Source organism: Podarcis vaucheri, assembly GCF_965113315.1.
Source record: "Podarcis vaucheri genome assembly, chromosome: 12".
NCBI lineage: Eukaryota > Metazoa > Chordata > Lepidosauria > Squamata > Lacertidae > Podarcis > Podarcis vaucheri.
This window is the reverse complement of record NC_138750.1, coordinates 25,561,554-25,588,735: the sequence shown is the minus strand read 5'-3', so window position 1 is coordinate 25,588,735 and position 27,182 is coordinate 25,561,554. Positions and strand designations below refer to the sequence as shown.

The window sequence follows — 27,182 nt, the reverse complement described above, 5'->3', positions numbered from 1 at the left end:
CTATATATCAATAGCAAACTCAAGATTTTGAGTATGGAGTCAACATGGGCCATCCATGTACACAACTAAGGCTTGCAGAAACACAATGATCTTTAGAAATAAATTCTATGTGGGATTTCCTCCTCTCCATCCCTGCTCATTGAAAACTGGAAGGGATCAGTAGCCATGAAACGCTGACTACTGGGTGGGTGAGCAGGGGGAGAGGAGGAATGGAATATCCTGGGAAAGGGTACCTAGCTGACATTCCCGACAGGAGCAGTCCATGCCGCAACATTTTTGTTGTTGCAGATCTCAGTGCATTGCTTTAAGAAAGCAAGCTTTATTGATTGATTGAGTAGGTATAAAACATTTCCATTTCTCATTTGGGCTTTAAAAGAGCCCCACAGGTTTCATTCTTTTATTACAGTGATTGAATACAATGGTTCACAGCTGTGGCTGTAACTATGCAACTGTAACAATACTTCTTGAAAACGTGATAAAAACATTAATGGGTAAAAAAGAAAACCACACCAATACCTAAGAAAGAAAGAAAGAAGAGATGCTCAAGCCACAGAGAAAGCGTAAAATTACAATGCATGTAAAAGCCTTGGGGAACAAAAATATATTTATCACCCCCTTGATATGCAACAAAAAGGGGTCAGTCTAACTTCCTTGTTGTGCAGTTGGGGTGCTCCTACTGATAAGGCTCTGCCCCAGGTCCCTACCGATTACAGGACCCAGAACAGAGCCCCCAGTGACAACCATGATTGAAAGACAGGCAAGTTCATGTAGGAGGAGCCAAACCTATATAGCACTCAGCTTCTTCTGATGGTTCAGCTGCTGAACATAGTTGTATCTGAAGTACCATCTACCTTAATTGGATGACATGGAAAATACAACTGACCACATTTTGCCCAGATGTAGTGATGGTGGGAATAAAGTTTAACTGATTGATTTGTGCCTGTTGCACAGAAATGTGCTTAACAGGCTTCAGTATGAAACCAAGGGTGTCAACCCATGTTCCTATGAGCAGAGCTTTTTCTGAGTGGGCCCAGCTCAAGATAAATGTTAACAGTAAGCCTTAACCTTTAAATAGTGGGAACTTAAATTTTAAAATGCCGTTAATGCATGCATCCACATCTGAGCTCAGCAGGTAGGGCTCTCTTGGGCTGACTTCCAAGCTGGCTGTTTTTAGAAACCATCAATTGTTTTGTCTCAGTTTAAGCTGCTTCCTAATCTTCATAGCAGGAATCCAAGATCAAATATGGCCTTCCGGGAACACCATGTATCACTCCTAATCTTTCCAGAAGACATGAAAGAAAGAGGTAAATGGTGGGTGAAAGAGGTAAATGTACATACTTGCAAGCCATGCATGAGTAAGGTCAGACTAGGGACGTGGCCAATTTCAGTTCTCTTGTAGTAGAGTCTCAAAATAAATGAGAAACCACCAGCTCAGCATGGGTCAATAGCTCTGCTTGAGTCATGGACTGCTTTGCTTTGGGCATGCTGAGGAATTAGCCCTGATCATGATGAAAACTAATTTGTTCAGGGGAGTGTAAACAGCTCATTCTCTCATGGGCAATTTGGGAGGCGCTAAACTGTCAAGACTTTGGTACACCAAACATTGACTGCTCCAAGAAGACAATGAAATCAAGCAAATGGCCTGTTGCTTGGGGTAAGCTAAGGCAATGTATTTGCTTCTTAGCAAGCAGATCCATTGAGCAGGTCACATGCAACACAGAACAGTTCAAGGCTACACAAACAGTAAACTGAAACATCAGCAATGTCTTTAAGCAGAACACTCTCCTCTCCTGAAGCTCAGTCTACCCACCCACACATATATATCCCACAATTATCTCCAATAGGTTTAGTGGCTTCCATGGTTCTCTTTTTCCTCTTTTGATCCTTACAACAACCCTCTGAGGTAGGTTAGGTTGCGAGGTAGTGAAGAGCCCAAAATCACCCAGTGAGCTTCATGGCCGAGTGGGGATTTGAACCCAGGTCTCCCAGGTCCTAGTCTGATACTCCTACACCAAACTTGCTCTCACTTTCCTCCCTTATTTTAAATACTTTCGAAGACATCTCTTGGTTTTTCTCCATAATTTCATACATTTGTTGCATGTGGATGAAAATAATTTGGTTTTTAAGCCATTTCTGGATATTTTTTCTTCCTCTCAAGAGTGGCCTGATTCAATTTGCAAGCCCAAGGAACCTTGTCATCAGCTGAAACTTTGCGGTGTGTTCCACTTATAAACTGAACTGATTTCTCAATAATGATGTTATCCACAACAGAGCCTAACTCTATCAGATAACAAAGGCGCCAAGTCTGGACGCACATGCAAATTAAATTTACAGCTACAGCAAAATGCACCCAACGTGTTTGCTGTCATGCTGTCATTATTAAATCTCTACCCATGTGTTTTGCCAAGATTTGCAATACAATAAATCTGCCACATGGTATGCAAAGATGATACGAAGAGCTCATGGGAGCCTTGGGGATGGTTGTCAGACAAAACTCAAAAGAAAAGAGACTGATTTGCAGTACTACAGGAAGTGGGAGAAAATTAATTTCCTGGGCCATCATTTATCTGTTGTGAAAACAGCCCTCCTTCTTGCCCAGCAAAAGGGTATGGGAAGTGCTCACACTATTTTGAATGTCTGCATGTGGATTTGGGCTTGATGTAACATTATTACCAACAACTGAGCAGATTGTTTATGATGGGGAGGATCATAGCTCGGTTATAGTCAGTGGCATTGCTAAGACTGAATCCAAGCCTGGGGATCCCCCCATACAAGTACCAGAGGCATGCACTGGTGACTGATGCGAAGCAGGAAACAGGGCTAAAGTTAGGAACACCAGACACCCTTTTCTCTCCCCCCACCCCCTTTACACATCCAAAGGGGTTCAAGAGCCTGGCACTCAGTTAAATCAAACACTAGTGATCCAGGCACACCTGCCACCTTCTGTTCTCTAGTGTCTTTCTGGACATGGCCCAAAGCAGGGTGGTCCAGCTTTTCATGCCAAGTGGGCTACTAGTGTGGAACCCATGGGCCACACACCGCCTTGTGGTGTGCAGGTGCCTGTGAGTGGGAGTGAAGCCTAAATTTGACACCAAGACACCAGCCCTTGCACTGCCACCCCAAAGTTGGGTAAGTGAGGTGCTGGGCTTTGGGAAGAAGCGTGAGGGCACTGGGAGTCCTAGAACTGTCCCACCTCCTTCTCAAAAGGTGGGCAAGAGTTTACTAGGTTTGGGGAAAGTGGGGCCCTGGAAAGCTGCTGCTAATCAGGGTTGACAATAGTGGGTGAGACTGATGGCCTTACCTGGTATAAGGCAGATTCTTCCAAGAAATCACTATCAGGCCTAGTGGTCATAAGAGTCATAGAGTTCCCGCCGGGCTCCGCAGGCTTGCAGATAGCTTCCTAAAGCCTGCATTTGCTCCATAGGATGCACACACATTTCCCCTTCATTTTTGGAGGGGGGAAAGTGCATCCTATAGAGCGAAAAATACGGTACTTCACAACCCAACAATGTGTTTTACATTAAGGTATCAAGTAACAAAATCACTAGCAGTGAACTTCCACAAAACTCAACTTGTGATTTGGAGGTGTAAGCAATAGAGAGAATCTGGTGCCAGTCCACCGTGCCACCTGCTGGCAGGGCACTGCCATTCCAGAGTAGGCTGCCATATCTGAGTAGAACATGTGCGTTTCTAATTCAGCCACTGCCCTAGATAAGCTGAAGCAGGTGGTGTCCCTGTCCTCCTTGCATTGGGATCAAGTGTTATTGGGACCATCTATCATGTTACGTGTTGGTGCCACTAGAATTTATTGTAGACAACATGCAATTCAATAGGCACTTCCTACTCAGAGACTTCCACTTGCCTCAAAGGGCCAGGCTACAGGTTACACAGGGGATTTGTGTCTGGGTATCCCAACTTCTTTTCCACTGGAGTGCACCCACAGTGGGGCAGTGCTGGTTTCTTTGGAACAGTGGTGTGGAAAGAGGTGTTTAATTTTTTTCTTCCGCCTCTGCTGTTCTTCCAGACAGGAGCACCCCTCCAGTTGCTGTTTGCTCAGAAAAGCAGGAGCCTAGGCAAGGGATTTTGAAGAGGAGAATCCTGAAGGAGATGAGCAAAGGGCTAACTGCCCCTGACTTGCTGTTGCTAACACACAAACCCCACAAGAAACCCAGACAGGCTTCCATTGCTGTATTTTAGTAGGGAGGGGGGAGGAAGAAAGGAAGAAAGAAAAGGTGATCCATTCATTGATCTCCTGCATAATGTGTAGTTTGGCCCTAATTTTAGCTAGCGAGTACAATGAGAGAGTTAACAGCCCTGATGATTGTCCTCCAGAGAACAGCATACTGTGGTAGGCAGGATGATTACTATCCTGCACGGAGGCAGGTTTGGTTTCCGAAATTACACCTTTCATGTTTAATCACTGTCATAAGTATACACTTGAGAGCCCCACACAGGAGAACAGTAAAAGTAGTCTTTAAAAAACTCTGGCATTCAAAAGCCAGGAAGCTGACCAACGTAGCTGTGCCACCATTTAAGCAGCCCATTGTTTTCAGAGGAGCACTGAAACCCAACAGTTGTTACTGCTTTGCACCAGGCCTACATTAGAAGGAAGCTATGAGAAGTCTTTAATTTAGAACTCAGATGGTTTGCAAAGTGCAACACAAGGGACTCTGCACCGTGCCCTAGTATTCCGCATTAATCAATCTGAGAAAACAATAATCTATTTTTTATTTATTCATACCTTCAAAGCATTTATCTGCCCCTTTTTAAGCAGAAACAACTCCCAGGGTGGCTAATAGATCAGTGGAAATAACACAGTCCCTGCCTCCAAGCTTACAATTTTAAAAAGGCAAGACACAAAAGGAAAAAGGAATGAGGAAGGAAGAGGAAAACCAATAAACACAGACAGCAAAATCATTGCACTGATTGCTCAGTTCAGAAAACAGCCCTGAGAAATAGTTTGGCGACCCAACCTTCCTGAAATAGGCTGATTTGGATTCTTGTCCTTCCCACTGCACAAGGTAGAGTCATGGGGATCCAGGTGGTGACATCACACCCAGGAACAGATTGTCTTTAACAATTATTAGAACATGCTTTTCACTTGGATGTGTCTATAGAAGGGGGTAGAAAATGCACACACCATCTGTGTTACACATTACTCAGTATGATCCCTTATGAAGCCAGGCTGGATGGCATGCTCTCAGTCTCCTAACCCTGGTTGTTGGGAATGGACTGTGAGATCCCTTGTTCCTTCCTGCTGCCCTGAGTTCCATGAGGTTCTTTCCGAAGAGTACTTTGCCCTTGGTGGTAATATTACTTTTACACTGCACTAATTATATTTCTTCTGTTAACCAAAATTTGAAACCAGGTTTATAACCGGGTTTGTAAAGCTTGAATAATAATTTAACATCAATTACCTGGGAAGGTGGTAGATTCTCCTTCACTGGAGGTTTTTAAACAAGAGGTTAGATGACCATCTGTCGAGGATTCTTCAGCTGTGATTCCTGTATTGCAGGGGGTTGGACTAGATGATCCCTTCCACCCCTACAGTTCTCTGAATTGGGAAGAGAGTGGTCAATGGTGCTTCTTTGTACCTACCCAATGGCAAAGCTGCTATACTTGAGTTGTTCTGTTAGCTGCTGGCTTCAACAACTTCTATCTTAAGATGTACTGGATGAGATCCAATGTAGAGGGAGTCTGCTTCTTTCTTCCCTTGCACATCCCTGAAGTCTACACTACAGGGCTCAGGGAATCCCCTGGAACAAATGGATAGGGGTTGCAAAGGGTTGGAGAAGAGAAACTAGAAGTTCCATTGTCACCCAGTTTTACACCACTTACTGTCACTCAAAGATGGTAGGGTTCTGTTCCAAATGTCTCTTTGTTTTCTATCTAGTTGATTGTCCTTATGTTCTTGCTCTTCAACACAATGCAATGAGGATTTGTATGGAGATGGGCCAGAATGGATTGCTCTTTCCATACTTTTGTGTACAGGAACATTCCTTTAACTTTCTCTTTTGCACACACATATCTATACAAATTGCTGACTCACAGGAGGACATGAGGCACACAATAACTTGACGGTACTAGATCAAATCTAATTTTCCTACCTTTTGAGCAGACTGAACTCCAAGAAGTTGGGTAGGAACTGCCTTTTTTTTTTTTTTAAGGGAGACGATGTAGGATAATTGTCACTTTCGCAAGAAAAACTCAAGGGGAAATGCAAAGCGTCTGCATATTAGTTCTTTCTTTAATAAAGTACGTCAGACATTCTTCTAGAGGAAAGATACAAATTTCCACAGCTAAAAATGAACATCCAGTCACTATATGGTCATAATCATTCTGCAGTAATGTGGACATTACATGCAACAGACTTGAAAGAGCCATGTGGCGAAGATGTGATAAGAATCAGACGAGACTCTAAGAGGCTGGAAAAAAAAAACATTTTAGAGTTCCACGTATTAGTACTAAGCAGCCATTTATACTGCATATTATTTTCTATTAGATTACTGATACCCATGAACAGGATGAGTAGGTTAATTTTAGAAGACATAATAAACTGGTACTTTAAAGTGGAAAGTACCATCTAGGAATCCAAATGTAAGGCAATATGGGATTATTATGACCTAATATTATGGTAGTCATTCTGGATCAACATGCATACAAAACCAAGCACTTCCAGAATTATCAAAAAAGCAAATTCCAGTATAGCATTGAGATAGACTGTGTCATAGGGTTACCAATGTTGACTCCTCTAATGGAGTTACTTAGGTTTCATTGCTGTCCTTCCGTAAAGCACTGTTTATTTTCTGAAACCAGAGATAATTACAGGCATTGAGGAAGTAAAGTTATACTAATTATAGCAAACGTGGTTTTTTTTAAAAAAAAAATCCCAGCAAGATAATAGCAAAAAATAAAATAATTTGCATTGTTTCATGGCACTAAGACAGCTCTGACAAGAAAAATAATATGATCCCTGAATTATCTGTAGACAGCAAGGGTCAATCATAACAAAATTACAAAACCCTCTATGAACTCCCCCACCTGATGAAAGATGATATACCATACTCTAGTTTCTCTTACTTGGTTTCCCACTTTTAAATAGCTGTTTACTCTAAATGGCACTCTCCCCTGTTTTATAACAGAAACAAATCTAAACAGAAAGGTTAGTCACATTTAAAGGATCAAAATTAATCACAAGCTGTGTAATCCTTTTTTGTCATCCTTACAAATTCAAAGGATATTATATTAAAAAAAAGCCTGCACAGGCCATAAAGGCTGAATCTTGAGGTGGTTTACTGTGTAAGTTTAAATGAGAAGGAGTGCTAAGCTGGCACAGAAACCTTGCATAACCACAGTATGTTTTAGGTCTTGCATGCAGAAGAACAGCAATGTGACCTCACAAACTGTATTTGCTATTAAGCTCTTCACACAACCTCTCAGTATTACTCCCACTTTTACAAGGCACAAGGGCATCATCTTGTGAAGAATTACTTGATAGTGTCTGAATATGTAAATGTGAACATGCCACTGTTCAATAGCTATTACCTGTTAATTTGGGTCATCTGCCCAGAACATTCATGGATACAAAACTAGGGGAAAGTACCACTGTACTGCTAGCTCAACTAACTTCTGGGAGAGCAAACTCACCCAACAATCTTATTCCATTCAGGCAAGGAGCAGGCAAAATATGATCCAATAATCTCCCACCGCTCGCTTCTCCCAACCCCACAATCCCCTGTACAAAATGACAGGGGCAATATTCTCAGGAGAGCTATCCGTTATGTAACACTTATGCTTTGGGGTCAGGTTGCAATTTGGTTTAGCATGACTCATGCTGCAGATGGAGGGGTAGAAGTATTCTTAATGTAAGTTACAACTGCAATTAATCACCATTAACATCTTCATGCCCTATCACTTACCATGCAACTGCATTACATGACGGTGGTTATACTCTGTGTGTGTGTCTGGAAAAGAAAACTAAAGCATACAAGCAAAGTGTCTTACTTTGAGATAAATCTTTGAAATATCTTTCACCAGCATCTGTCTACAGAACAGGCTTTTTGGGGGTGGGGGTGGGAAATACGCTGCATTAATATTAGCAACCTTTGTTTCTTTGTTACCTCCAAGGGTCCTAGAGATAATTATATATAATGAAGCACAACACCCTTAGTAAAAACTCCTTCCCTAATGGGTTACACATTTCACGGCTAAGAGGTTTCCTTTCCAAATGCAGTTAAAAAGAGAGAGACCAGATTAGTGGGCTAATTAGGTCTTTTTGGAGGCTGACATCATTGAACCATTGCCTATCTCTTGATGAGATCTGGAGAAACCCTGTCATGGCATATTTGCATACAGAAATGGATGGGTGGGCATATCTGGACACCCACCCACCCATCCCTTTAGTTTTCTTGTGTTCAACCTGCAAGCCAGAAGCTTTCTGAAATTCAGTCTGTTCAACACCAATGTATTGCTAAGGTGAAAGATCCCCAACAAGTTAGACACTTGGGGCTATTAATCTCAATAAACCCAAATTCTCCCCCTGGCTTAGTGACATTAGTCAGTGTAATCTAGAGAAATGCTGCACATAATGTTTAGCACTGGCTGCCTGGGAAAGGAAGAAGCCTTTTGAGCACAGAATATGTCTCTGGGCATATGCATACTTCCTATCGTCCTGCTGTTTTTTCCTGGGGAAAACCACTCTTTAGCGCTCAAGTGGAGAAAACAGCAATTGGGTTTTCCATGGATTGCTGTTTGTTCTGATTTAGAGCTAAAGGCTGGGTTTTCCCTGGGCAAGGAGCAGGTCCATGGGAAAACCGCTCAGACCTGTGCTTCCCTGATTTGTAGCTCTTCTCTGCAGTTACCTTCTGGTTATTCTCAAATTGGCCATGCTGGGTGTGAGATTTAGAGGAAGAGCTACCTTGAGAACTTACACTCTTAAAAGCTAGAAAGGAACATAGCCACTACTCCATCAGCATTATTTACTATGCACTAGTTATGGACACTGACATATCAGTTGATCCCAAGGCCAGAATCAGCCTTGGGAAATATTTTAGCCTACTCTTAAGATTGTGAGAGAAACTTGAGCTAGAGTGAAACATGACATCCTTGGTATAAAAAAGCATGAGGAATCTTGTTGCCCTTTGTGGGGACCATGTGGTGATGTATACATAATCATGCACACTCATATCAAATTAAATTTTAAAAATGAGTGCCAGGGAACCGTTACTACATGGCTAAGGAACACTGCTGCATTATGACCCTACAATGAGCCTTGGTCCTGGGCCTGAGGGGATTGTGGACGTCCTGAAATAGCTATAAAAATATGTTCCAGGCTATAATATACAACAATGAACAACAATTTGTTCATTGGGAGACAAGTTTATATCTAGTGGAGACTAAAGTCTAAATGTTTCAAAGCAACTAATGTGCACCTAATTTGTATTACTTTACGAGGAAATTTTTGCACGATAGGAACAGCAGTTAGTGGTTTCTGCAGTATGTAAATTCAGCATGTTATTTTTCTTTCAGGAAATGGTTCAGGAGGCCAGCCAATTGTCTTAGTGCCTGAGATGCAACCAGGATGCAATTCTGAAACCTTTACTTTTCAGATTTTCTAGCTGCCATGTTTTGAGGAAGAGTGCCCCCGCTCTCTCCTGAGACCAAATCAATCTGCCAGGATCCAAGCTGATGCTCAATTGCTTTCCCCACATTTGGAAAAGATGCTCACCTGTCTACCCACGAGATTATATACTTCATGTTATTCTACATGATGAGCGACTATGAGCTACTACTTCAATATTCCAAGAAGTTGCTAACAAAGTAAACCTACGAGTACCTTTAGTATATATTAGATCTTGAGATTCACATGTGCATGTTTTAAAGGCAATCATTACATAATTGTTGTCTTGATTTCCTTGCTGAAAAAGGACTGCCTTTACCACACCTGTGCTCTGGTTTTATGAGTTTCCCAGTCCCATGAAGTGTCAGATGCACACGCCAATGTGCCACAGCTGACCTCACAGGCTGACTTAGATTTCCAAGGGACTAACAATGGTGAAATCAGAATCCTTGCTGTTGCTGCTGCTGTCGTCATCAGGGCTGGAACTGAGGTTACTAGAAGAGGCAGATATGGACCCCATCAATGGATCAGAAAAGGCTAAGGAAGAGTGACATGGGACCTCACTCTTGGTGGTCACATCCTTGCAGGTTGGCACAGTCTGCACATGCTCTGGAGCAGGACAAACATTCCCTCCCTCCTCTTTGGAAAGTAGAATATAGTCATCCGTGTGCCTGTTAGCAGAGGTTCCACTCGAATCGCCCACAGCCTATGAAACAAAAGAATTTTGAACAGGCAAGCATGTCAGAAAATCCATTTTTAAATACCACGCCTATTGCATCCATCATCACAGCTAGCACATACCTTTACAGGCGTGGCTGCCGTTGCCTCCACCATCGTTCCCGTCTAAAGGTACACACCAGTAAAGGCACATATAAAGGGGGTCCTAGTTGGGAACTCTTTAAGCAGGGTCTCTCCTACAGATTATAAAGGATGAGTGGGTTTATAGGGTCAAGGTGTCCCCTCTCATAAGCATGCACAGGACCGAAGCCGTTCAAAGCATATGCAATTCTCCCTCCCGCCACAGTTGTGCTGTCGGTTTCCCGACACATTAGCAACCGCACATTCTGTACAATGATCCTGTACATTTCAATTATCCCTGTGCAGAAAAAATGTCACACGAGAAGCGGCTCTTGGTGACTCGCAAAGTGCAAACCGTTAATAAGGCTTGACTCTTAACTACAGCATTGCAAAAATATATATCTTAAAATAACTCCATTACACATTTTAAAACGAAATCTCTAAATTTATATGTAATTAGTTTCTCAAGCCATATATAGATATATCTCCCTGCAGCATCCTTTGCAACATGCTAGCTTTTTTTTTCTGACGCTGCTATTTTCAGAGGTGAAATATCTCCCCACTCCTTCCTCTGCCAGTTTCGGTTTAGGAAAACTCATAGTGATATGAAGCATGTTTTCTCCCATCTGCTGCTGCTACTGAATAAATGGAATATGACAGAATTATACTTCCAGTAGCTTTGAAAGTTAACAACCTTACACCCAGTGCCATATGGCTTCTTGGAACATTTTTCCTGATGAGTATCTTCTAGTAGGATGAAAGTTATTTCCATCATGCATTAAAGCAAGCAAACCCTCCTGATACTGTGTTTTAAACAGGTCTACATGTTTTATGGGTTCATGTGTGTGCCTCCCTTTACCTATCCAAGGGGGGGGGGAGAAATAATGTCCTGTGTAAGAATCACAAAATAAATTCATGCTATCTTTTATTGATTGAATGATTGCATTTCTATCCTACTTTTTCCTTCAAGGAGCTCAAGCGGGCATACGTGGTTCTCCCCCTTCACATTTAATCCCCACAATAACCTTGAGAAGTACATAAGGTCGAGAGGCAGTGACTGGCCCAAGGTCACCCAGTGAGTTTCGTGGCTGAGTGGGGCTTGAACCCTGGTCTCCCAGGTCCTAGTCTGACACTCTAACCACCACACTACACCATCTCTCTGCGTCTGCAGGGCAGGTGATGAAAGACTGGAATTGGTGTGGCTGATGGAAAGTGGTAAAGTAGTGAGCAGTGAAAGAAGGGGTGTCTGGAACCAAATCATGGAAGAGAGATAAATCAGCTGTTCTTCCCTTCATTTCAACAGCAGTTTTAGAATAAGCAAACTCTCCCTTTCCATTCCACCTTATAAGGCACCACAGCCCTCTCCCTTAAAATTTGCAAAGGAGAGAATGCCACCAGGCGCAGCTTTTGTCACAACTGTACTACCAAGAGAGGAAAAGCAACATCCTGCTAAAACTTCCTCTACTCAACATCTATACTGATGCAATATGCAAAGAATATGCAAATCCCCCTAAATTTAAATCCAGCAAGCAAAACATTTGAAGCTGATTTCTCCCTTGTGTGTTGCCAGCCCTAATTGTAAATATTACAGTGGCTCTGAATTTTGACCGTTCCCTGGTCTCGTATAAAGAAAACATAATGTGTTGATCATATAAATGATTGGCCTTTTGTAAAATTCTAAATTAATCCACTCCTTTCCCCTCCCTATTGTAAAGCTATCTCTCTGCAAATCACAACCGGACATACACAATTGCTTTTGTTTATTATGAGATGACAACTGGCATCTCCAATAGATTTATAGAGAAAGGTCAAGTCCCAATCTTCCTATCAAGCATTCAACTGTCCTAGCTCTAATAAAGTCTATAATGACTAGGAAAGGCTGTTCAGCCCCCCCTTCCTTCTAGAACTTTCAACCTCACTAATCTTATTGGAAGAGAGTTAAGCATCTGTTTAACTCTGCCACTGAAATCTATGGGACTTAAAAATGCTGGATCATTTTTAATCTACACGTTGGATTACTGGCTATTTCAACACAGTTGCATCTCTATGGAAATTACTGTGTGCAGGTAATCATGGCAAAATAAACTTTATGCATGAATAAGCCCAAGGTTAAAAAGAAGAAGCTGAAAGTGAGCAGCCACAACATAATTGCAATACAGTGGAGTAGAGGTAGCAGCCTTGAAGCTGCCTCACACATACTACTACGGAGGGGTAGAAAAAGCAATACACTTAGTTATTTTGGTGCTAATACAGAAAAAGCTCAATCCAAAGCATGCCTGATCAAAGAGACTTGCAGCCTAGTCTAAGTTTAGAACTACTGCCTTTGATAGGACAGATACTGATGCATTAAAATGTTCCAATTAATTCATGGCAATATTTTAAAAGCTTATGCTGCACTCATAAAATTCTTCCAGCCTGACCTAAAGACATCACAATACGACACCGTGCCTCATTAAAACTGAAAGTTGGCTCTGGTGTCCTTTCTGTATAGGCCATTGAACATAGCACTTATTTAACTTCTGAAAATTCATTATGAAGCTTTTATTTCTTTAAATGCTTCTGATTAAAGTTAAAGCTAAGCAGAACAGAGGAAGACATGAAATAGAGGTATTAATGTTTTTCTTTCCTCTCATTTTTTGAAATAAAAAACATAGTAAGCATTACATGTTATATATATTGGAACCGATCTACATAATTTTTGTCTAAAGTAAGATTGTTCCTTTATAAATCCCACAAAGAGAAGGAAAAAGGAAGAAAAAGAAGAGGACAAACAACTATCTAGCACCTCAGGGTTTTTTTTTTAATTCAGGATACCCAGGGCTCAATTTCAGGCAGAATTCCTACTGAGATAGGCCAAGCAAGATATATAATTTGGCCTCTTTCCCCCTGTCAGGGGATGATTAGCTGCTTGTGCTTAAAATTGTGCCCCTTCAGAGTTTGTGCGGCCCCACAAACCTCTGTGTGTGACAGAGCTCCTCAGACATGTCTGCTCTAGTCACTAGTAGAGTCTGACAGTGGCTGCCTGCGGAAGCGCTTCCAGCAAAGAAGTTCCTTAACGGAAACGCGTCTCCTGGACTCACGACGTGGCAGCTTCCGGCGAAGCATGGGTCTCCCTGCAGTTGCTTCTGACACCTCCCCGCTATTTTCGCTGGAAGTGTCTCTCACCCCTTTCTCTCCCCTGCTGTTTCCTGCCTGGGCTGCTGCGTCTCTCTCAGCATTACTGAGATCCTCCTCCAGAGACCCCTCGCTCCCCCTCCTTGTCCCTGCTTTAGCTGCTGGCTCTCTCCCAGTCTCTGGGAGCCCTACCACCTCCCTTTCCTCTGATGTCAGTTCCCTGACATCCACCTCCCCTCCAGGGCCCCCTTCTCCCCCGCCCCTACTCTCTCCTCTGGGCGGTGAGGAGCTGAAACCCCGAAAAGAATCCTCTTCATCTTCAGACGTCTCGAACATTTCCCTCCATCGGTCTTCGTTCCGACTCGCTGAATCCTCCTCCACCTCGGAATCCGAGAACCCCTCCAACTCTTCTTCTTCGTCGGTGGTGGCGAAGTATTCCCTCCGGAACCTCGCCACTGGCTGGGGTTTTCGAGGGAATCTCTGATGAAAAGTTTCAATCAAAACCTCGTCATCTACATCCTCTGCCCTGACCCAGGTGTTTTCCGACTCCGGCTCCCCTTCCCACATTACCAAATACTCTACTTGCTCTCCCTTCCACCTGGAATCGAGAATCTCCGCTACATGGTAGCTGTGTTCTTTTTCCTCCATAGCTGGTCCCCTATTGACCCTCCCCTCTCTGTCCCCTATATACGGTGACAGCAACGACCTGTGGAACACTGGGTGCAACTTCATGTGGTTCGGTAACCGGAGTCTGAAAGCCACTGGGTTGACCTGTTGCGTGACTTCAAATGGGCCCAGCCTTTTGGGTCTTAACTTCTTACAACCTCCTTTGAATGGTAACCCTTGGGTGGACAGCCACACCTGGTCCCCCACCCTAATGCTTTCCCCTTCCCTTCTGGTTTTGTCTGCCTGCCTCTTATATTCCTCCTTCGCCCTGTTTAAATTAAGTTGGAGCTGGCGATGGATCGCTTCCATTTCTTCAACGAACTGTTCTGCGGCTGGAACGCTCCAGTTCTCCCCTTCCCCCCCTGGGAAGGCTCGGGGATGACACCCGTGATTAGCCAAAAAAGGGCTCATACCCGTGGACACGTTCTCTGCATTGTTGTAGGCAAATTCTGCCAACGCCAGCTTCTCCACCCAATCATTCTCTCTGTCATTCACATAACACCTCAAATATTGCTGGAGGACACCATTAGCTCTTTCCGCCTGCCCGTTGGTTTCTGGATGACGGGCAGTAGAGAAATTCACCTCTACATGCAATAAGCTCATGAGCTTCCTCCAGAACCTGTAAGTAAATTGTTTCCCTCGGTCAGAAACCACCCTCAAGGGGGCGCCATGCAGCCTAAACACATTTTCCACAAACAATTTAGCGGTTTCTTCCGCTGTGACCGCATGTGAGCAGGCTATAAAGTGGGCCATCTTGGTTAACAGGTCTACCACAACCATGATGGCTGTTTTCCCTTTGGACCTGGGCAGATCAGTCATGAAATCTATTGCCACTGCCTCCCATGGCCTTTCCGGCGTGGGTAGTGGTTCTAATAAACCTGCCAGTGCCCGCCTCTCCCCCTTGGCTCGTTGGCATTGGTCACACCCTCTCACATATTCCCGCACATCTTCCCTGACCTTGGGCCACCAGAATTCCCTGGTAACCAGCCACATGGTTTTGTGTTGCCCAAAATGCCCTGCTGTGGGGCTATCGTGCAGTTGCTTGAGTACCTTTTCCCTCAATTCCCCTTCAGGTATGTATAACGCTCCCTTGTAGTACAACGCCCCGTTTCTCTCCTCAAAACCCCCGGGTTTGTCTCCCTCCCTCCTGAGACCCCTGAGTTTGTCCTGGGCGTATTCAACCTGCACCGTTCCCTCTACCAGTTCCCTTTGCCCCACCAATGCCGCCCCACACACCCAGCGGTCCTCGGGAATGACATGGGTCTCTTCGGGTGCACCCTCTCCCTCCAAATATTCAGGTTTGCGTGAGAGAGCGTCCGCCCTAACGTTCTCCGGGCCTGGTACGTAACAAATCTCAAAGTTAAATTTGGAGAACTCCTGGGCCCATCTCAACTGCCGTTGGTTGAGCACTCGCGCAGTTCTCCAATACTCTAGATTCTTATGGTCCGTGCACACTTGCACCTTCTGTTGTGCACCAATTAGCAGGTGCCTCCATCTCCGGAAGGCCTCATGAATCGCAAGCAGTTCCCGGTCGTACACCGTGTAGTTCCTCTCAGATTTGTTCAGCTTTCGCGAAAAGAAGGCACACGGTCGCCACTCTGACCCCTCCTTCCCCGGCTGCAGAAGAAGCACCGCCCCTATGGCTCTGTCAGAAGCGTCTGTTTCGACCCTCAGCTTTTTTTGTAAATCCACATGTAGAAGTTGTTCATCAGAGGCGAAGGCCCTTTTCAGTTCCTCAAACGCTCGCTCCGCCTCCCCCGTCCAAACAAACTTCTTTTTACTGCTGAGACAGTCCGTGATGGGCGCCGTCAGGTGGGCGAAGTTTCGGATGAACTTACGATAAAAGTTTCCAAACCCTAGGAACCTCTGCACATCCTTCTTGGTCTTGGGTGTTTTCCATTCCAGCACCGCTTGAACCTTGCCGGGGTCCATGGCCAACCCCTTGTCTGACAAGCGGTACCCCAGGAATTCCACCTCCTTGGTATGAAACTGACACTTCTCCAGTTTCACCCACAGTCTGTTGGCTTGCAGCCTGCTCAACACTTCTCTGACGTCTCTCACATGTTGCTCCTCATTCTCCGAATACACCAACACGTCATCTAAGAAGGCCACGCAATTCTTGTAGAGCAAAGACCCCAGTACGTGGTTCATGAAGGCTTGAAAACACGCGGAGCCTGTTTGTAATCCAAAAGGCATAACGAGGTATTCAAATGCCCCCAAAGGGGTGAACATGGTGGTCTTCCATTCATCCCCTTTCCTTATACGTATCAGGTTGTACGCCCCCCTTAGGTCCAGCTTTGTAAAAATCTTTCCTTTTCGCACCCTGGTCAAAATATCATCAATCCTGGGCATAGGAAAAGCCGCCGGCTCTGTCACTGCATTTAACCGCCGAAAGTCACATACCAGCCTCGGCTTGTCCGTGTTTTTTTTATCCACAAAAAACACTGGGCTACCCCCCGCTGCCTTGGACTCTCTGATGAAGCCTCTCTTCAGGTTCTTGTCAATGAACGCTCGCAACTCCTGCATTTCCCTGTCTGACATGGCATACAACTTGCCTACAGGAAGCTGTGCTCCAGGGAGTAAATTGATCTGGCAATCAAAGGGCCTATGCGGGGGTAGTTGGTCAGCTTCCTTCTCGCTGAACACGTCGCTGAGATCAGCATACTGTGGTGGCACCTTCCCCTTCCCCATTACTTCAGTCCCTGCCAGGGTGGCTTGGGCCCCTGCTGACCCCTTTTCCCCCCTGCAGTGTTCTAAGCAATGTGCTGAACCGAAGGAAACCACTCTTTGATGCCAGCCCACCAGCGGATCATGTAAGGCTAGCCAGCTCATTCCCAAAATAATGGGAGCGCCTCCCAAGGTGGCCACATTAAACGCTATCAGTTCTGTGTGCCTTGCCACCCTCATTATCATTGGGACGGTCTGCAAGCTAACTCCTCCTCCCAACAGTTCCCTGCCATCGATCGTGGTCACCTGCAGGGGGTTGCTTAAAGGGATAGTCTGTATCTGATGTTCAGCAGCAAACTCCTTGCTCATAAAATTGCAGGAGCTGCCTGAGTCCAACAGCGCCTTTATTTTTAGGGGGTGTCCATTTTGCAGCTCTAGCGACACTTCAATCACTAGAGCAGGTCGAGGAGCTTCTGGCACGGGCACTTTCACTGCTCTTTGGCCTGGCTGCAGTGCCCTGACGTTGGCAACCAGGCGTTGGCTTTTACCTGCTCCGTTTCTCCCTGCTCTCCCCCCTCAACTGCTCCCACCATCCCTTGCCATTCCTTCCTCTGGGGGCAGACTCTGGCGAAGCGGCCTGGCTGTTGGCAGAGATAGCATTTCCGGGCTCCCTTTCCCTCCTTCTTCGCCCCCTCACTGGGCTTTGAAACTGCGCGCGCGCGGGCTGTTCCGATTTCCATCGGCTCTGCCGGCGGGAAAGCTGGCTCAGGAATGTCTGGAATGCGTAACTCCTTCCAACGTTCCCCTCTCCCTTCCCGCCTCTCCAAGGCTCTTGCCTCCTGGCGCGCTCCAATGGTCAGCGCAGATTTGGTCAGCTGATCCATAGACACCGCCCTGGGGCTCCTGGACAGCTCGTCTTTCACAGCCGAAGAAAGACCTTCTTCAAATAGCATCTGAATGGGTGCTGCCGATAAATCCCACCCCAATCTGTGAATCAGCATGGTAAATTCAGTCCAGTACTCACGGACAGATCTGCTTCCCTGCTTGCAAGCCATTAGCTGTCTGCGCACCACCCCTTCCTCAATATCGCTGGAAAACATGATATCCATTGCACGAAAGAATTTCATAGTGTCCTTTAGGATATCGTTGTGCGTTGCCATCAGGGGTCGAACCCAGTCCCGCGCCCCCTTCTCAAGATGCCCAATTACGAAAGCAACTCGCGATTCCTCATCAGGGAACTCATCAAACTGCACATTCAGGGCATATTGCATCTCGGTCCTAAAGGCATGGTAATCCTTGGGGTCCCCCCCAAACTTCTGCACCAATCCTGGTACCTTTCTGGGGAACTGAGTGGTTCTCCCCTTTTTGTCAGCATCCTGAGCCCTTCTCTCCTCGAGCCTCGCCGTCTGCAGCGCAAGTTGGACCTCCAGAGCTTGATACCTTTCTTCCAAGCTTGGACCAGCTCCAACCCCTGCCTCTCCGGTTCCGGCTGGGTTGCTCATGATGCTTTCTCCTGCACAGGCAGCGTACAAAGACTGTCAGACTGCTGTCAGGGGATGATTAGCTGCTTGTGCTTAAAATTGTGCCCCTTCAGAGTTTGTGCGGCCCCACAAACCTCTGTGTGTGACAGAGCTCCTCAGACATGTCTGCTCTAGTCACTAGTAGAGTCTGACAGTGGCTGCCTGCGGAAGCGCTTCCAGCAAAGAAGTTCCTTAACGGAAACGCGTCTCCTGGACTCACGACGTGGCAGCTTCCGGCGAAGCATGGGTCTCCCTGCAGTTGCTTCTGACACCTCCCCGCTATTTTCGCTGGAAGTGTCTCTCACCCCTTTCTCTCCCCTGCTGTTTCCTGCCTGGGCTGCTGCGTCTCTCTCAGCATTACTGAGATCCTCCTCCAGAGACCCCTCGCTCCCCCTCCTTGTCCCTGCTTTAGCTGCTGGCTCTCTCCCAGTCTCTGGGAGCCCTACCAACTCCCTTTCCTCTGATGTCAGTTCCCTGACACCCCCCCTCATAGTAATGAGCTTGAAACACCATACTTTGGTCCTAGTGTCTGCCTGCTGTTATGGTAAACTGCATATTCTTGGCAATGGCTGCTCACCACCTTCCCAGGGTGGGTGGGGCGACATTTGCGGTTCCTCGTGCTCCAGTCTCGATTCCCTCTGCTTGACCGTTGCAGGAAATTCCCCATAGCCTGAGGATCTAGTGGTGGATTCCTGCCAAAAATGCCCATTCAAACGGCCCAATCAGTGACCGTGTCGATAGGGCAGAACCTTGCTGACTGGCCAGGCAGCAACGCTTAAGAGGGCCACCTGTTCAGTGCAACCCTTGGGCAGTTGGCCCCAGGAGCGAAAAGTTCCATATTCTTGGCAATGAATATATACAGTGATCTAGATTTGTGGGAAGTGGCATTGTGAACACCAGCTGACAAGCTCACAGCATGGAGAAACCTCTTCCCCACCAAAGCTATGTGCAATGCTCACCGTCTTACTCTTGTTCCATAAAAGTACACAAAAAACAACACAACCACTACCCCTTCTTGGGGGTCTCTAGCTTCACTTTCTAGTGGAGCACACTCCACCCAAACATCTGACAGCTTGCCAGAGTCTGATCTCGCTGTCTTTACCTATTTGAACAAGCATTTGCCCACTTTAGTTGTAAAGATGGTGGCTTCTATATAAATCTGCACAACAGCATGATGGATAGAACCCTACCTCCATGAAATTCAAAAGGGCTAATTTAATCTATTTGAGTGAATGAGGGTTTCATACTATGCATTAGTATTCTGCTCTCATTTTGTCTCTAAAATGTTTAGCAGGGCTTTCAGCAGACTGAAAAGCAGGTGTAATTGGTTAGTAAACACCTAGACCCATTGGATATTATTTGCAAAGTAAGTAATAGAAAGGCTATCATATTTGCCTTAAATGTAAAAAATGCAGAAAGCATCTATCCTAACATTCATAAACAGGAAATCCTATTAAGCCACACCCGCCTGTTCTGTGAAAAGTATCAATTGGCTATTTTATGAGATGAAATTTACATTAAATCGTGTGCAATTTCCTACATTCTCTGCTAATAAAAGTACGCCGACATTGGAAGTCCAGTATGTAAGTGGAGCCTGTTACTTACTGTAGACCTGGCTTTCACAATGTCATACAACAGGTAAGCAGACATAGCCTGTTTTCTAAACAGAAGTCATCATATGGAAAACAGTAACTTCTTCCTTAGATATCCTGGAGGCAGACTGCAATTCTCAGTAACACCCAACCAGTTATAGGCTTCTGAACATGTGAGCCATCACAGCAATGAATTCAGTCCAAAACATTTTGAAATCACATTTTTCATGTTCAAATAGATATTCAAAGCTGACCTGGTCCTAAAACGTTGAAGATTCAGAGTAGATTTACCACTGAATAATGACACTGGTTAATATGATTTTGGGTTGCAGTCTGCATCCCAGCCCCGTCAATGGTTCAGCAACATCCCATAGCTGGACAGCTATGCACAGAAAACTATTATACTATGTTGCAGGGGTGACAATGTAGATCATGTCCACAAATCCCAAATTTACAGACAAAACTGAAGCAGGATGGGGCGCAGTGCCAGCTTGACTTGTATTGTATTGACAAGACTGCTGGGAGGATATTGGCCAATCCTGCAAGTTTCTATTTTCTATTTTCACTGAATGGATTATTCTCTTAGGCATGTTTAATACCTGACCAATTACGCAGAATTCTTTTTTAAAAAACAGTTAATATATATATATATTATTCCATAGTGTAAACTATGTTTTGTAAAACTTTTCTGATTCTGTATTTTTTCTTTGGTCATGAACTTCGCTGGTCAGCTTTTAGGCAGAAATCTCTGAAGTGCTCACCATATTAACTTTTTAATTAAAAGGCTATATTAAAATGAATCCTGAGTTAGGGCTCTCCAAGGTACTGAGACAGACAAACGCCTTCTCTTAAAAAGTTGCACACGTCTTAAAGAGGACTACCCAGAAAAAGGGTTTTTAAACTGTATGTGTGAAAAGAGTTGACTGATACATAGCATTGGAAAGCCAATGTCAAACAGCCATAACATTTAGGGATTCCTTTATCACAGGGACAGCCTGTTGGGAGTTTCCATTGTAAAATTCTTGAAATAAATGGGAATTGCTCAAGAAAATAGCTATGCTACGGGTTTTCCAAATGTTCCATCTTATCATTTTATCTGTTTGTTTGATTACCATAGTTGAAACTCTTATATTTTAATTTATAGTTTTATCTTATTGTGCCCTGCCCTGAGATTGGTCTATGAAGAGTGGATTAAAAATAAATGAATGTTATTGCTGGTGTTTGGCTTGTATATGATCGTCTACTCTGAAATGGATGTATCAGCTTATGTATAAGACAGAAAAGTCTAATGCAACCACTTGCTACATGGAAGGCAGATAGAGCTATTTCCCTTCATAACCTGAACGAGCGTTTACAAGAGATAAAGCTACCATACAGATTTGAAGGAAAAGCCCAAACAGCTGAAAGAGTAGAGTGGTTCAAAAGAATTGACGATAAACATAGTGCAGCAATGTAGCTGGTCAAATATTATTGCATAATGATAGTCTAGAAGACAGAGACAATAAGAAGAGTCAAGCAATGGCAAAAAATGTTCATCTTCTGTTGTGAAATCCCTAGGTTTCAATAGTCAGATCTTTTAGCATATCACAGCTTATCTTCATATATACCAGAAAACAGGGAAGGAACAGAGACAATCGCTTTATCTGAAAGTCAGTAACTGTGATTAGAATAGGACATCTCAAAGATATTTGCCCCAAAGGGGGGACATAATAGCCCTGCTGAATCAGACTACAGGCCCATCAAGTCCTTGTTTCCCAAGTGGGAACCCCAGAAGCAGGATACAAAGACAATTGCTTTCTCGTTTTGTGCTTGTCAGCAGCAGGTTTTCAGAGGGGTGCTTGTCTCTGATCCTGAAAGCAGTACAGTCGTACTTTCGAAGCTGAACGCCTTGGCTCTCAAACGAATCAGCTCCTGAACGATCGAAACCTGGAGGTGAGTGTTCCAGTTTTCGAATGATTTTCGGAAGCTGAGCGTCCGGTGCTGCACTTTGGTTTTCGGAAGCTGCACTTTGGTTTTCGAATGGTTCAGAACACATTCTGTTGGAAAACCAAGCTACCACTGTATACAGCCACCATGACTAGTAGCCATTAATAGTCTTATGGTCCATGAACTTGTCACACCTAAAAGCCATTCATGTTGGTGGCCATCAGAAAGTTTAAAAGACAAATTCAGATTCTTATGAAAAAAGGTTCAAATGGAGTTGGAAGCTACTATTGCTACTTATTTATTTTGAAAGTGACTTAATTGTTAATATTATTATTGTTGTTGTTAAATACTAAGCCTGCAATCCATTGGGGCTTGAATTCAATGGGGCTTGCTTGCCTTGGATTAGGCCTTTATCTTTCCTGTCTGCTTTTTTTAAGGCTTTAAAAAGTACCCCAGACCTTCCTTTTCTGAAACGCATGCACTTTACCTGCTTCCTTAGAGGCAGGGGCTCCTTTGCAACTGAAGGCTCCTCTACAGCTTCATTTGTCTCCTTGGTCTGATTGTTGGAACAGTAGTGATCATCTTCTATTGTGATTTGTTCATTCTCCTCAGCCTCCAACTGGCTCTGATTGAAACGTAAGGAACCTTTCAAAATATCCTTGATCTGTTTATCAAGAGGGGGGAAAGTAATTTAGCTGCATTGCAACATCTGCCACTTAAAGCCAGGCCCTCTTCGGAATCAATCTTCTTATGCATTGATTGCCTAAATTGTTGAAGACATTTATAAAAATGACAACTGTGTTTCTGAGTAAAAGCATTAGGGTGCCACTGAATCTTCTAGCAAGAATGATGAGATAAAGGAAATGCATTTAAAAGGACATCAGTTCCCCTGGATGCTATTAAAACATTGAAACGTGCCATAGTGTATCGACCTGAGCCCTTTCTGGATCCAGCCTACAATTCCACAAAATACTGAAAAATTGCAAGAGAGAACAGACATATATTAAAACTGATAATCTAACTGAAAGCACCCATAGTGCATGATCTTACAACTGCAATGACATTAGAATATGAAGAACAAAGACTGGGCACCATTAAAAGGTCCCCCACCATTCACCCCTCAGTGGTAGTGAGTGTGGGAAGAAAGTGGGCAGGGAGGGGCCAAGTTGCCAAATTCCCTTAGAAATTTGCAAGGTTTGGAGTTCTTGACCTCACAAGATTTCTGGGAAATGATAGTAATGCTTGAAATACTGTGAGATCTTGTAAGGTGAGGCTATGTAAACTGAAGGCAAACCAAAACTGGAACACTGAGAAGAGTCAGACATTTCATCTAGCCACTCACCCTGTTGGAACATCATGGGCTTAAAAAAATTCCCTTTACTGGGCACTAGAATGTAATCTTTACATGCCAACCTGACTGGCTGTTTATTTTTGCTCTTCTATGGAATTCCAAAGGGCACAATTGGTCAAATTAAGGTTATTGTTCTTGCTGACCTGAAGTTTTAAGGTCATTTCATTGGATCAATTGCTTATAGTCTTACTTGTCATAACTGAGGTAGTAAAGCATGAGATTTTTAATCTCAGGGTTGTGGGTTTGAGCCCCACTTTGGGCAAAAGATCTCTGCATTGCAGGTGGTTGGACTGGATGACTCTTGTGGTCCCTTGCAACTATACAATTCTATGATTCTAATTTTGATGACAAGAGAATACAGAATCAACAGGGTTCCTGGTGTTTCACTGGGGGTCCTGTTAGTGAAGGAATTCATTATTAAAATGGTTTGGCCAATCATGGATATGCCCTGGAGGACTTGATTGGGGCTGGCTAGATTACCTCTGAAATGGCCTTGGGTAATTTGAGTTTGGTTGCCATGTTGCTTGATAAAGTTGTGGCCTTTTACTCTGGCTACTGTTTCTTTAGCTCACAGCAGCAAGAAGAAACTGAAAGTCAGAATTGTCTACCAGCATTATTATTTCAGTAAGTTCCACAGACTCTTCTTTTGCTCACTATCATAATAAATCTCAACAAACTATTAAAGTTCAGTAATTATAATCCTGAATAATGCAAAGTTCAGAAAAAAGCACATAAATTATAGAAGTGCCATTCAAAATTTTTTATATATAGAATCTTCATTTTGTCAAAAGATATACCTGCTTCAATCCAGCCAAGGACACTAGAATTTCATCTTCCTTCTCCAAGTGTTCCTGAAGAATGACTTCTTGAATATTTCCTGCAATGCCAAAAACAATTATTTCACAAGAAAGAACCAAGATTATGTGCCTCAAGATTACATGCAACCCAATGGCCACGAAGATGAATGTATACTTTGATATATATCTAAAAAAATACGGAGTCTGGATAAGAACCCTTTAAAAAATCACTTACAGTTCAGCTGAAACACTGGCTTATGGGGCTGGCTTGTTTCAACAAACCATAATTAAAATTAAGCACAGTTTAGGGTTCAGGTGTAAGGCTAAACTATGGATATAAAAACAAGAGCATTTTTTTCTAATCTCCTCTTCATGAGGAGGGAAGTGGGTGATACCAAGGCTTGTTTAGGCTAATTTTCATATGGCAGGAAACCAGTATTTATTGTTACATATGAATGCTGCATTTGACTACAATTTATCATGAATATTTCCTGCAATGCCAAAAACAATTGTGAGATCAAGAGTGAAAGGGGCCATGTTTTCTATTTGAAGGCTGCATTGGCTCTCCATCAGACTACTGATCTTCATTGTCTTATACTCCCCAATTCAAGAGGAAATATCTGGGTAGCATTGTAAATTAAGAATGAATACGTGCAAGTTAAGTTATTGCATTTGAAGTCAGGTTCCCTTAGCACCTGAGTTAACAGAGCAAATTAAACAGATGACTAAAAGGCAAGTACCAAGTTTGCCCAATTAAGTCATGTAGGCAGGAAAAAAACTGAACACCTGGAATAACAACAGATGGGATATTTAAATTCAGGAAAGCAGGCAAGAATTTTATAGTTCTGCCCCAGTCTGAGTCTATGTTTGTATTGATAAGCTTGTACTGCATAGATGACAAAATGCCCATCTGGAAACATTTTTGCTTTGAAATATTCTTCCTATCTGATGTTGCTGTTATTCAAATTGTAAAACCTGAAATCTCTCTCTTAAAATAAGAAAAGGTTCATGAGCTGCATCTTTTATGGAACAATGAGCACTGATACCACACAAATGAATTATGAGACTTATAAATTATTTGCAAGGCAAACAAAATCTGTTTCTGTGTCACAAATGGCTTCCTTGAGTTATGTCTCATGTTGTTTAAAAGCAGATGAAAGCCATGATTCTGCTTCAGGAAATCAGCAGCAAATATACACACTTCAGAACTTGTCTACTCTTGACAAAAGATTGCTTTGTTTCCAGACAGCTGATATATTTCAGCAATTTTTCATACATAAGTTGGGATTAAATCACAGGCACTAGCTGTAACGATGAATGACATCAACAACTCAACAAGCAATTCTAGGGGAAAGATGTAATCTGCAGCCCACACTACTCAGCCAAGAGTAATGCTATGTACCTCATTCAAAACTTGAGGTTTAAATGCCAGGGGATGCAGAATTATATAAACTCTGTTATGTAACAGAAAAAGGGTGATATGTAATTGTACCCACCCCTAACGGAACAGATTTCTGCTCATGCAATAGAAGTTGTACTTCCTTCCCTCTTCCCTTGCAGCCCCTCATGGTTCTGCCAAATCTGTTTTAGAGGGCTGGGGGACTGTGGAACAGATTTGTTGGGGTGAGGGGCAGGAGTGGCAGGAGAGAGGAAGGAAACTGATGCTGGATATCATTCAAAATGAGCAACCTGCACAAGAAGAAAGTGGAAAAGGGGCTACAGCAGATAAAAATGTAAAAGACCAAGGGCCATTAGAAAGGTGTAGATAGTTAGTACCATCTGCATAAATATGATACAGATAGTAAACCAGAGGAAGATGAGCTAGAAATCAAAAGCTGTCTCTGCAATGTATAGAGCACCTCCAGATCAGCTAAAATAACTGCAGAATTAAAATCACCCATTTTGCACATGCATTCATCCACTGTACTTTACTAGATGAATGCAAAGTACTTCTTTAGAGATTTCCCAAAGTTTATAACTGTCCTTAATGCAAACATTTTTCTATTTTAAACTAAAGTCATCCTCCCCTTCCAACAACACAGAAAGTTGTAATGGGACCTCAAGGTGAAGGACGAGAAAGAAATCAATAATCGCCATTACAACGTTTTTAAAAGATTTGAGTTATTTGATCTTTTCCCAGATATTTGATCTTATCCCAAAACAACATGTTAAGAGAATGGGTTGGATCCAGACTCTGCCTATGATATGCTTCACTTAAGGGGAAGAGACAGCTAAATATTTTTGGATGACCCTGATTTCTGGTGTTATGAGTGAAGCAGAAAACCCCTATGTTTCAAAGTGTGGCAGCTAGTCTTACAACTCATTAGATCTGCTCAACAGGTACCGAAGTGATGTTCTGGTGAAACAATAATAAGTAAGAAAGTTTCTCCAATATTATGCTGAAGAAATGTGCTCTCAAAGCTCTTTGCACCTAACAAAATGGACTAACTACACAATCTGAAGCCTTTCCCCCATTTATCAGTTTTCACCACAAGAACCAATTTATCATTCTTACACATGCTATACTTATGTTATTCAAGACACCACATTTATTTCCATAGTAACATAGAGGCAGGGTCCCAAATATATAATTATGTTGTCATTGTGTGGTACAGCAAAAGAAGTGGATGAACATTTAATGAGAAAGCTTTTGTATAAACACACAAACAAAAATTACTGCTCTAACTCATCTTTTCCTCCTTCACATTCCAGGGAATACAATTATAATCTCGGCAGCCTCAGGATCAAACCCATGGTAACAAAAAGGTATGTCTGAGTAGAAGTATGATGATGCCATCATACAGATATGGAAATTTGAACATTTTTTACAATCACATATCTAATTGTAGTATGTGGTATAAGAGAAAAGTCACCTGGTTAATTATCATAAAGCTAATGAACTTGAGAACAGTAAAGAGAGCTGCATTTGCTTGAACAACTTCAAGTGGTTTGTGCCACATCTGTGATTTAAAGATATTCTGCCTCAGTAACTAACAGTAGGTGTAACTTAGCCTTTCAGTATATACCGGATTACCAAGAGGTTTCCTACACAGGGATTGATCAGAGCTGCTTAGCTTCAGCATTAAGGTTGCTGGTCCTGGTCCACCTGTAGATGGTTGTGGTACTTGCAGT

At 43.4% G+C, this 27,182-nt stretch overlaps 1 protein-coding gene across 10 annotated transcripts in view; it reads right to left on the bottom strand.

Moving 5' to 3' along the window:
- Positions 1–6,227: 6,227 nt before the first annotated feature.
- The window catches only part of TBC1D5 (TBC1 domain family member 5), a 246,171-nt gene continuing 225,216 nt past the window's right edge, over positions 6,228–27,182 (bottom strand). For 9 of the 10 annotated variants that reach the window (XM_082193334.1, XM_082193336.1, XM_082193335.1 and 6 more), the window contains 3 exons: positions 24,051–24,130; positions 22,390–22,566; positions 6,228–10,325 (listed from right to left, as the gene is read on the bottom strand). In XM_082193334.1, the coding sequence (XP_082049460.1) occupies positions 10,029–10,325; positions 22,390–22,566; positions 24,051–24,130 (554 nt within the window). In that variant the 3' untranslated portion in view covers positions 6,228–10,028. Of the gene's footprint in view, positions 10,326–10,420; positions 10,534–22,389; positions 22,567–24,050; positions 24,131–27,182 lie in introns of all 10 variants that reach the window. The other variant, XM_082193332.1, reaches the window with a different exon arrangement.